General features: G+C 51.9%; 1 protein-coding gene across 1 annotated transcript in view; it reads right to left on the bottom strand.

Annotated features, from left to right (window-relative positions):
- The window catches only part of ELMO1 (engulfment and cell motility 1), a 396,326-nt gene that overhangs the window by 223,053 nt on the left and 160,926 nt on the right, over positions 1–12,347 (bottom strand). Inside the window, exons 9-12 of the mRNA XM_015559688.1 lie at positions 8,354–8,505; positions 6,706–6,784; positions 4,432–4,482; positions 745–867 (exon numbers count right to left, since the gene is read on the bottom strand). Of these exons, the coding sequence (XP_015415174.1) occupies positions 745–867; positions 4,432–4,482; positions 6,706–6,784; positions 8,354–8,505 (405 nt within the window). The remainder of the gene's footprint in view (positions 1–744; positions 868–4,431; positions 4,483–6,705; positions 6,785–8,353; positions 8,506–12,347) is intronic.

Raw genomic sequence — 12,347 nt, 5'->3', positions numbered from 1 at the left:
CTGGCCCAGAGTCTGGGCGCGTGAGGCGGCCCTCCCAGCCTCTCCGTCACGCTCGGTCGCATGGCCCCGCGCCACGCAGGAAGCCCAGGTGGTTACACACTTCACATGTGCAGGCACATCTGCGACCCATCAGGCCCTCCCATGCGGAGGAGGAGTGTTTCCTTCCAGAGCTGCTGAAGCCACGCATGTGCACAGCAAGGCTCCCGCTGCCCCCTCGGACTCTGCCTCACGCCCTATGTCCCCCAGGGCTTGCTCGAGGGCGGGCGACACGACCTTCCGTGCACAACCACCAGAGGCCTGGGGAGAACTACAGCAGGTAGCCACCCAGCACCTGTGCGAGCCCTGAGAGCAGGGTGACCTGGGGCCCCAGCTCCAGATTGAGCACTGGAGAATGGAAGCCGCTTCCTCCACCTGCAGGCTCAGGTCACACAGAGCTCCCAGTGGCCCCTGTTTTCTGGGAACTTGACCAAAGCTATTACATTGAGGGTATGGGGGCCAAGGGCCACGGTCAATGGTCACGTGATGTCAAGCTGTCTGATCCAAGAAAGAAAGAATGTGCATGTACTTGACGCATAATGAAATAATCCATTCATCATGTTCTGATCCTAGATTCACCTGAAATTCCAATCCATTCTGAGATGGCAATAAGTCAATCATATCATCGTCTAAAATCTCCTGGTTCCGGAGTAGCCCAAGACACGTTCTCGCCTCCGCGTGCCTGCGCTGCTGGCTGTGAGCACTCACCTGGTCCTGGGGGTCCATCTTGGTCATCATCCTGTCCTCCAGGAGGTTAAAGGTGAGCACCTGCAGCACGTACAGCTGATGCGCCATTTCGTTGTTGATGGCCCGCTGCGCTCGGATGACGTGCTGGGGAGAGGATTCACAAAGCGAAAAGAAAAGGAAACAGCAGAAGTTAACCCCCATCACTATGCCAAGCAGAAGCTCAGAAGTCTTCGCTTGGAGGCCTGGGGGGTCTAGTTTGGTGGGACTACGCTTCAGAAGAAAGGAGAGGACACAGGTGACCTGGAAGCTCACCTGTACATTCCAGGGCCCAATAAGGTTCCTAGATCTTTAGGCCAGAAACTGGGAAAAGACCTGCTGTGCTGTGTGCAGGGGGAGGAGAGGGGCACGGGACATGCCCTGGCGCCTTGGCCCTCTAACCAAGGCGGGGTGCCTGAGACGAGGGGACCATGCAGAGAGCTGAGGATGCCGCCACAGGGCGTTCCTGCTCGCAGTGGGGGGACAGACGGTGCACATGCGCTGTAAGCGTGTTTGCCAGCGACGCTCCCTACTACTGCCACTGATAGGTGATCCCACTTCTAAAGGGGGGAAAATTTCAGAAGCAACACACAGAAGCAAAGTACCTACCAGACCTGTGGTTAATTCACTGTGAGAGCTATAGGGAGACCCCATTGCCACCCCCGTGCAGTGAGTGAATTCCTGGGCATGGCTTCACTCGCCTGTTAACAACTGAGAGTAAAGGGACACCTCCTCTTAGAAACAGCACCAAAGGGGACACGTATAAAAGGAATGGCATGAGCCTAAATAGGTGGGCCTTTGTCCCCTCTCCCCCGGAGCTGGGTCTGAAATGGGGTTCAGCCCTGGACCCTAACATACATCCTCTCTGGCAGAGACCACAACACTGCCTTAAACAGGACTGGCAAATGTCGGGAGACGACCATTCGCACCAGGTGTTTTGGGGATGCGAGGCCCCACCATGTCTTGCTGTCTGAAAGAGCTTTCTCCAGGTGCCCCAGCCTGGCATGCACTGAACTCCACACCCTGGCCTTGAGTGCCACATCCTAACAGCCCACTAAAGAAGGGGCGGGGGGGATGGAAGGAAGTGACAGACCCAAAATTATGGAGGTTGAGGGGGTGGGAAGCTAGGGAATGGGTGGCAGAGTAGAATAAAATCCCGTATCCTTTAGTCTCCAGAACAGAATGTGAATCCATAGTATAATTCAATATCCAAAGTTTATGGGTGTTGACATTTAAGTCTTTACTCCATTTGGGGTCTATTCTGTATATGGTGTAAGAAGGTGGTCTAATCTTACCACCTTACTAATCTTGAGACAGCATGGATAGACCTGGAGGGTACTGTGCTGAGTGAAATAAATCAGAGAAAGAGAATACCATATGACTTCACTCATAGGTGGAACCCAAAAGACAAAATAAACTAGCAAACAAGATAGAAACAGACTCAGATACAGAGAACAGACTGATGGCTGCCAGTGGGGTTTGGGGGGCTGGATAAAAAGGTAAAGAGAGTAAGAAGTATAAATTGGGGATGTGATGAAGAGCATAGGGAATAGAATCAATAAAACTGTAATAACCAAGCATGGTGCCAGGTGGGGACTGGAAATATTGGGGGATCACTTTGCAACGTATATGATTATCTAACCACTTTGCTGTACACATGAAACCAATACAAACTACTACTGAATGTCAATGATAACTGAAAATAAAAGACAAAGGGTATGGCTGCTAAAGTGTATGGATTCTGTATCTATTTTTGTAGCAACTCCAAAGTGTCTCATGCCAGCTTCTTGCCAGAGAATGCCAACCGTGAGCTTTGGGCCATCACAGCCTCACTGAAGAAATCCCGCCGAGGTAAGCTGACCTTTGAAACATGGGGGCTACCGCCACTCCACCCGCCCCATCCCTGGCACCATAGCGATGTCAACCACAGGCTGGGACCTCCATTCCTCACTTCTAGCCCTGCCTCCCCACCCCCCGCCACCCCCCGAGCAAAATAACCCTCACTGAGCTGTGCCTCAGCACTACAGCTTCCGTGGGTATTGAGAGCCAGTGCGGAAAATCACCGTATTAGGAAACCTCCTGAAATTTCCAACAAGCCGTTCTGGGACTGGAGTCTGCTCTAAAGCCCCACCGACACCCAGATCCGATTCCGGTTCCAGGAGGGAAAGTGTGTCATCCCTCAAGAACGGGTACCTCTGCGGTCCAACGATGAAAATTACACTCATATGTTTCTCTTTATCCTAGACAGCCAGGATGTTTAACATCAAACCCGATGACAAACTGTACTTATTACTATGGGCTTTGGGTTCTAGAATATTTATTTTGTTTGGCCTCATAAGGTTTTTAATTGTTAATGGCCTCACAGTATTGGAATGGGCGGGTGTGGGTGTGTGTGTGGGTGTGGGTGTGCGCGCCTGTGTGTGTGTGGCCGGGCTTACAGAACTCCTCGCGGAAATCACTCACACACACGTCTTTCAGCCTCTAGTTAACAGTCAAATAGCCAATAAGGCCTCAGGAGACCGTGCTGTTTGACTCATTTTCAAACGTTCACAGCCTCCGCGTAAGGCCTCTCTCCCACCGAGGGTTCTGGTCACGCTTGCACTCGGTAGTCTCCATGGACGCCTTTTCTCTCTCTGTAAAGGGGCCCAGGAAATGATGGTGAAATTTCAGGGTCTGATGTGTTTATTTCTAGCTAGCTACCTCATTAGAAACTGTATAAGCTCAAACTCATAAACCTTTTTAAAAAAATGTTTTTATTGATTTCAGAGAGAGAGAGAGAGAAACATCGATGAGAGAGAATCATCGATTGCCTGCCTCCTGCATACCCCACACTGGGGATGGAACCCACAACCTGGGCATATGCCCTGACCAGGAATCAAAATGTGACCTCCTGGTTCATGGGTCAATGCTTAACCACTGAGCCACACCAGCTGGGCTCATAAACCTTTTAAGTCACAGAACCCCCGATTTTCTTACATCTAAGTTGTAGCAAAGCTAACACCATGGTGAGTGTAATAAACCTGCCCCCTGAGAGGCCCTGGCCTTTCCTGCCAGAATGTTCTTTCTCTAAAGCATTTTACTTTCAGTTGTTAACAGGCGAGTGAAGCCATGCCCAGGAATTCACTCACTGCACTGGGGTGGCAATGGGGTCTCCCTATAGCTCTCACAGTGAATTAACCACAGGTCTGGTAGGTACTTTGCTTGTGTGTGTTGCTTCTGGAATTTTCCCCCATTCAGAAGTGGGATCACTGTCAGCGGCAGGAGTAAGAAGCGATGCTGGCAAACACGCTTACAGCGCATGTGCATCATCTGTCCCCCCTGACCCCCCCACCCCCCTGGGAGCAGGAACACCCTGTGGCGGCATCCTCAGCTCTCTGCATGGTCCCCTCGGCTCAGGCACCCCGCCTTGATAAGAGGGCCAAGGCTCCAGGGCATGTCCCGTGCCCCTCTGCTCCCCCTGCACACAGAGACCCCTCCCTCCACCCAGAGGCCATTCCCGTGGGAAGCCTTGTTCCTTCCACTTCCATAAGCTCCTTGCTGCCTGCTTTCTGGTTCCTCCTGTTTCCCCACAGAAGCGAGTCACAGAACGAAGCAGAACTAAGGCCGCAGGAGGAGATACACAATGCACCGGCCCACCTCCCCGACCCCGTGGACGTGGCTCCTGAGACTCACCGTCAGGATGATGGAGCGCAGCTGCTTCTGGGCTAGAATGTTGGCCATCTCCTGCGGACGGAAAGCACCCCATGAGTGCCGAGGTGAGACAGATCCGCTTCCACACGCTCCGAAAGGACTGGCTCGGGAGCCTCCTAACGGGGCGTCAGCAGTATTTCTCAGGGAGAAGGGACTCACGGAGGAGGGGCGTTCAGGTGACTTTTTGAATGTTCTGTTTGGCAAACAAGGCCATGTCCACAGCAAAGGAAGGAACCCTGTGCCTGCAGTCTTTTCTCTTTTTAAGGCACTGCTTCCTCCCAGGAAACGGTGGGTGCTACGTGCACACTGAGCTCTGCGAGGGAGAGCACAGTCCCGGGGGAGAGGCTCGCTGCTCCTGTGACTATAGGTGACTCAGAGGCCTGCACCCTGAGCTTCAACGGTACAGAAGCATCACTTTAAAGATCCACAGCTTACTTCTCCTCTCAACCTGAGCAAAATCCGCATCCCGGCACTCGAAAGGGGTCTGTGCGAGGGAACGAGTGACCGGGTCCCAGCCAAGTCCGACGCCTGGGCACCGCCAGCCCGCGCTCTGCGGGTCGCGCCGGGGGCCCCGGCTGGCACACGGGACTGTGGTGGCTTTGAGATGGAAGGAGTCCCAGATGCCCTTTCTTAAGATTGACACGTGGGCACCCAGGGGAAAGCTAATAGTTGGACACAATCTTGTTGCCAACATTCAAAAACGGAAATACTGCTCACATTCAGGAAGACGCTGGGATGTGGGATTTGGGGGGGATTGCATTGAGTGCTGCTACTCTTGCCGAGTGGAGAAGACCCTCAACCCGGATTCAGAAGCGCAGCCACGGATTCCAGGTGAAAAGAAACTTGCCGAAAGCAGGGAGAAGGCAGGACGTGGGGTGGGGGGCAGGACCGGGGCTCAGGCGGGGTGGGCAGGCTCGAAGGAAAGCTCGGGGCTCGCTTGGTGCCAACGAGGGCGCTGGGGACTTACAGTCAGAGGACAATCAAGGATGTCCACACTGCTGTCCACACCAGCCTGGCAGCGCCAGGGCCACCACGGGAAGGAGAGCAAGCAGGAGAGAGGAGGGCGGAGAGTGAGAGACTGAGAGGGCGCAGCGAGGCTAGTGCCCCGAGGCCCACTGCACGGCGAGAACCACGTGGAAATACTGCAAGGGGCGCCAAAGGGCTGGAGGGCATGAAAGTCGAAATCTAATGCTAAGTCCTCTTCCCGCGTCTTCCAACAGCAAACGAAGTGCACACGCAACTCTAAGCCACGCCCTCACTGTGCACAAGCAGTGCTGGGAGGAGCAACATCCTACACGGAAGACGCATCAGAAACCTTCATGGTTAGTCACTGAGGCTTACAAACCTGACAGTGAGAAAAGTGAAATTAAAAAAATACAACTCTTGACCCTGAGGCTAGTAGCATGCTAGCTTTCTAAATTCATCTCAGCCAATGTTTTGTAACCATCCTAGAGTCCCCAGCGCACTTTCTAAGGAAAGATCTCACATTTCCACCCAGTGTTTCCACCCGTGACTTGTGACGGAGGTAACCCAGTGTATTACATTGATGTGAAAACACATGAACGGATCTTGAGGTGTGAGCTAGATCTCAAGACAAAAACTCTACTCTTTACACGCCCTCTTGAACGATGCTTTCTCAGTTGAAGAAAAACCCAGGATCAGCAGAAAAAGGAGTCTCGGAGGGTAGGTCCCATGGCACACTCACGGGAGAGGGGGAGGAACCACTCACCCTCCCAGCCACAGCCACGCACAGATGGCAGAAATACCACCAGCAAGGAGCCCTCAGACACATGAGCGTTTAGTTCAACCCATGGCAGCAACCTGTGTGTTCACCCCCCTCCCACCCACAGGCCCCGGGGCAGAGCTGACACCTCTCAGGGTCTCAGTTCCCTCGTCAGAAAAGTGGGCACAATGCCCTCCTTGCCCCGTGAGCAGTCAGTGACACGACAAGGTCACAGGGCTTCCTCCTCGGCTCCCACCGCGGCCGCAGGGCTGCCATGGGTGTGCTTGGGGAATCTGCACTGGCTTTGTTTGATGAAACGCTCTGCCATGGGGACATTCCTGGCCTTCTCCTTCAGACAGGGCCTGCCCATGCCCACGTGAACCCCCTGGGTTTGAGAATGGTCCCGGGCTGGCCAGCCAGGCCACAGAGCAGCAGGAGGCCCAGGGAGGCCCCGGGATGGGCAGGGGAGGCTCTCTCTCTGCACCCACAGCTGCCAATTCTGGGCACGGCCTTCAGACAGACATGCCACCTACCTGCCTCCTCTCGTCGGGCGCCTTCAGGAAAAGGGCATTGATCACGGCGATGGTGTAGGTCTGGATCTCCTGGTCTGTCCTGTAAGACACAGACAACACAGAAAGTCAGGAAGCTATGCCTGTGTCAGACACGATCGAGTTTATGGTCACTGCCCCCCAGAGAGGGAGAGAGGAAGGCAGGCCCCAGAAACACAGTGGCACTGAGAATGTACTCTGATCTTCACGAGGCTGGAAACACAGTGGTGAGGAGGCAATTACTAGAGCCCATCAGACACACACTGCTGGGGCGGTCACCCAGAAAACACAGGAGGCCAGCGGGCCCTCTCTCCCCTCCTCTGCTAGGATGAAAGGGTGAACTCAGCCCGGCTGACATGGCTCAGTGATTGTACGTCGACCTATGAACCAGGAGGTCATGGTTCAATTCCCGGTCAGGGCACATGCCCGGGTTGTGGGCTCGATCCCCAGTGTGGGGTTTGCAGGAGGCAGCCAATCAATGATTCTCTCTCATTGATGTTTCTATCTCTATCTTCCTCTCCCTTCCTCTCTGAAATCAATAAAAATATATTTTAAAAAAAGGAAAGTGTGAACTCAGTGGATGAAACGTGTGTGTGTGTGTCTCTCTGTGTGTGTATGTTTGTCTCTCTGTGTGTGTATGTGTGTGTGTGTGTGTGTGTATGTGTTCAGTCTGATGCATGAAGTACATCTGGGAGGAGACTTGGCTGTCCCCAAGTCCTAGCCTTATTATAAAGGAAGCAGCTTTGTCTCCATGGCAATGATATGACATATTCTAAACATCTACTTCCAAAAAGAAACTTTCTAATGACAAGAAGATCAGGTTTTTATGTTTACACACTGGCTTTTCCTGGCATGAAGTCAGAAATTGCAAATGGAGGGACGCTCTAATGGAAGCCACCTGGGAAACAGTAAATAAGTGAGGAGAGCTCAGGCATAAGCCAGAGCAGCTAGGAGCTATTCATACAGACAATTTGGGAGAGGGGCCCTGGGAACACGCCTTGGGCAGAATGAAGGTCAGGCCCAGGGCGCCCCGCCTGGGTGAGTTCCTGGTGTGTCCCTAAGACACAGTTCCTGTATCCGCAGCACTGGGTAGCAACACTTATTCCCAGGGGCTGCTTTCAGAATAAGGTGAGGGAATGTGCCTAAGACCCTCAGCACAGCGCTTGGCAACAAGGAACTCTCCTCTTTGAGGAAGTGCACTGTGGACACACAAATGTGCCCTCGAGGTTCAGAAGAAAGAGACACTTCACATGCAGGGACTGTGAAAGTGCCGTTATTCCTAGAGAGGTTTCATGCAAAAACATCATTTTGGAGCGTGTGCTAATTTTCCCTGAGGCCACAATCTATTCTCTCTCCGCATTGATGTTCCTGTCTCTCTCCCTCTCCCTTCCTCTCTGAAATCAATAAACATATGTTTTTTAAGAAAGTAAAACTGTGGCTATCTGCCAACACTGATCAAAACTGGGTGCCTACTGAGGGCCAGGAACGGCGGCCAGGACAGTGCCAAGAATGGGCACGGCGCTCACCAAGCGGCAAGCAACTGCCACTGCAGTGTGACAGGGACTAGGATACACAGGTTTCCGGGCATTACATGCTGAGCATCTCCAGGCCCTTGCAGGGGCCTCGCGCTTACCCTTGCAGATGGGGGATGAGCTGGCCAATGGTGATCTCCTGCGCCACCTTTTGGTAGAGGTCGTGGCTGTTGAGCACCATGGACTCCAAGATGGCCAAGGACCGCTGCAGAATGGAGGTGTCCATGCCCGACTTGTTGACGAAACTCGCAATCTGAAAACCCAAGCGGGACACGGTGACTGCTTGCGGTCAGCACGGCAGGGAAGGACAGAAGGGAGCGAGTTAGGGAAATCAAGAGCTCGGATAGAAAACACCAGACACTGGGGGTACAAGTACCCACATGGACAGCGGAACAGCCAGGGGCGCGTGGAGCCAACAGGATGCTTCAGGACATCACCACAAAGCGCTATGTGCACCCCATTCCTGCAATTCCATTGTAAGCAACCTTCACAGGGGGACAGCTTCAAAGAATGATTTGGTCTAGTTTTTCCAGGATTATTCTGCGTTTCAACTTTTGGAGCAAACGATTCCAACACATGCAACCGTCCCTATGTGTCCGAGGGGTACTGGTTCTGAGACCCCCTCGCATAAAACCCATGGGCGCTTAGGTCCTCTACATAAAACGGAGCAGCATTTGCTACCGTATGTTTGCATACGGGCCACAGCGGGCTATGCCTACACTCCCTGCATCTGACTGCATTCAGCATAGGCTTGATGCCTGTTTTGCTTTTCAAAACTTTTTCTGGAATTTCTTTCCCCCAAATATTTTCTATCTGTGGTTGGTTGAATCCGTGAATGTGAAACCCACTGATACGGAAGACCAACTATGCAGTGTGAGGACGCCTGTGTTTCTCTGAGACAATCATTTCCCCTTATACAAACAGCCACTTCTCTCCATTTCCAGGCCACTCCACTATGCACGGATCCATGCCTTTATGTGCTGGTTATGATCCTATTACATTCTTCAGGGACTCGTACAAATCACACTTGTCGACACAAGTTAACTGGCAACTTCTCCATCACAGGCTACTGGCCTGCGATCCCTCCACGGAGCACGCTTTCCCCAACACTCATTTTAAATGGTTAAAATAAACTCTCCTCATCTCTCCAAAAGTTAGCAAACAGGAAAACCTTTAAATTAGCAGTGTGGAAAGTTAAAATCACAGTTTAGGCTCTGAAATGCATTCCCGAAGGAATTAATCGCTGAGGCCTCCAAAATAAATCACAACATAAGGGAGACACACAATAAGGGTTAGAATAATGGGTCGCATAAAGGTTTTATTTTAGAGGCCTCGTTAAAAGTTATTACTGTCTGGTGACAACGCACACGAAGGGCTGTTATTATAGCAGCATAATGACTGCTCTTCAAAGCTGCATAATGTGGTCCTATGACAAATGGGAGCTTGCTGCTTCCCTCTGTCGACACTAATGTCTCCTCTACGCCGTCCCCCCGACCACTTGTCTGCATCCCCTCTCCAGCCCTGCACGAGACAAAAGGCCCAGGCGTCCCTGGCAATGCGCTGGGACCATCTCAACTGTTCCCAGCCCAGCGACCCCCTGTGAAAGCAGGGCTAAGAGTACTGACACCAGCCTCCACCCTTGCCCCACAGACATCTGGATTTCAGAGGGTGTGAAATAAATGCCGCAAAGCACAGTAACATTACAACGTTATATTCCAAACGCTATTATTTTATGATATAAACTACAGGAAAGAATACGAGACATTTAAGATTCTCCAAAGAACTCCACTGGCCCATCGTTAACTGTTTTTGCCCATTTCATGGCCAATAAACTTCTCCGACGTGTTTACTGGCCCTGGAAAGCCCGCACCTTCCTCCTCAGTCTGCTCCATGGGACCAACTCTACCTGCCAAGACTGCCTTTCTCCTCCAAGGCCGCCCTTCTCCGAGGGAAAGCCAACCCTCCCATACTGTGCTCATGTTGAACACTTCGCTTAGACCTCCTCTAAGTAAAGAGAAAAGCCATCGCTCCCCTGTCCACACCATCCCACCCCTTTCTGCTACCCCAGCACATGCTCAGGCGCCTGCTGGGAAATGGAAGAACTCCCAGAGCCGCTCGCTGACGATGCTGCTCATGTCCTCTGCACTCCTTTTCTCCTCCCTCCACTCCCCTTTTCCCGTCTCCATTTCATAAATTTGCATGTATCCTTATGGCTCTTTGGAGAATTTTCCACCTGAGAGCTCCCTCCCCACCTGCCAGCCTCCACTCTCTCTCTTCATTCATTGGAGTCACAGGCATTCACTGTGTGCCACCAAACAGGCTCGCCTGCCCTGAGATCTGAAAAGAGAGAGGAGCAAGACCCACAGGATTTTTAATTTCAAGGACCTTACAGTCTAGCAGAGACTTTGCCTTTAAACTTATACACACACACACACACACACACACACACACACACACACACACTTATAGCCAAGTCACCACAGCTCAGCAGCTTCTGCAGTGAGCGTCTGTCCCCTGGTGGTCAGTGCAATGACCAGTCGTTCCGCCGTTCGGTTGATTTGCATACTAGCTTTTATTATATAGGATAAATTGATTTCAGAAAGAAGGGAGAGGGAGAGATAGAAACATCAATGATGAGAATCATTGATTGGCTGCTTTCTGCACGCCCTCTACTGGGGATTGAGCCTGCAACCCGGGCACGTGCCCTGGCTGGGAATCGAACCATGACCTCCTGGTTCCTAGGTTGATGCCCAATCATATATAGCCACACCAGCAGGCTCTTTGCCTTTAAAGTTTTTGAAGCTCCGTTACTGTACTTTTGGCCCACGTAGGTGATAAAGTCTAACCTAGCCAAAGCCCAGCTTTGGGAAAGTAGGTCTGCAGCATGAGGAAGTGGAGGTCAGAGGGTCAGCTGTAATTACACACACTGCTCCCGCATGCTTCCACCCAGTTGAAAAGGTTACCCAAACACAACCGAGGAAGATCTGGGTGGTTTTAGGAAGCTAAGGGCCATCACAGTGCATGAATCAAGGGCCCAGCGATTAAAATCACATAAACCCTCTTTGAGTTGCTCCAGATGAGGTCTTAGATTCTCCTCTGTCACCACAACTGAATGCACCGTGGGGTGCTGGGCTCCTTCCCAGGCTGAAAGCACCGGGCAGCGGCCTGTAAATCTCGCACGCTTTTACTGGTAAGAGGCAAAAATTACTGGGTCTAAGCCACACACACGGCTGGATGCGTGTCCAGCGCTGGCAGCTCGGTGGGTGGACCGGCCTCCTGCAGAGCTGGGTTCAGAGCTATGTGTGCGGCTCTGCTGCCAAGAAAAGGCCCTGGTGCTGTCCTTGGCGAGGAGAGAACCAACTCGTGGCTCAGAAAAGTTCTGGGGGCTTGGGGTGTCTTTATTCCATTCTTTTTTCTCCACGCCTTCCTATCCGCTCCTTAGGTAGCCAGGTCTTTAAAAGGCAACAACATGGCCCTGGCCAGTGTGCTCAGAGGATGGGCGTCGTCCCCGGCACTGAGAGGTTGCCAGTTTGAGTCCCATCCGGGCACGTGCCCGGGTTGTTATCCGTAGGGGGTGTGCAGGACGAAGCTCACCCTCACATTGATTCTCTCTCTCGTTCTCTCTCTCACTGTCTCTCTCCCTTCCTCTATCTCTAAAACCAATTTTAAACATATTTTTTTAAAAAGCAACATTACATACTGGCATAAAAAAATTCCAAGTTTCAAAGTGTTTTTGCAAGGATGTTACTTATTGCAAACGAAGTTTGGAACTAGAACCAACAGATGAAGCAGTGAGCAGGAGACGGGGGCTGGCAGGGGCAACAGCACTTCTCCAAAGTGGCATGACTCTGGCATTAATAGGGAGCCAAGGCTGTGTTGCAGAGATAAGCGTCTTTTGTCACCAGATTTTTGTCGAGATAAAGCTCCATTTAAAAGACAGCTGTCTGCACACAGCCTCTGGGTTGTCAGGGCGCTGAAGCTGATCCAGCTAATGAATAAACGATGTTAACCTTACAGAAACGATCAATTATAAAGCCATTTTCTGATGACCATTTTTCAAATTCAACTTGGGGTTGAGATCCAAGTAGCAAGGCG

The sequence above is a fragment of the Myotis davidii genome, unplaced genomic scaffold (assembly GCF_000327345.1).
Source record: "Myotis davidii unplaced genomic scaffold, ASM32734v1 scaffold573, whole genome shotgun sequence".
NCBI classification, from domain to species: Eukaryota; Metazoa; Chordata; class Mammalia; order Chiroptera; family Vespertilionidae; genus Myotis; species Myotis davidii.
This window is presented reverse-complemented; position numbering and strand designations above follow the sequence as displayed.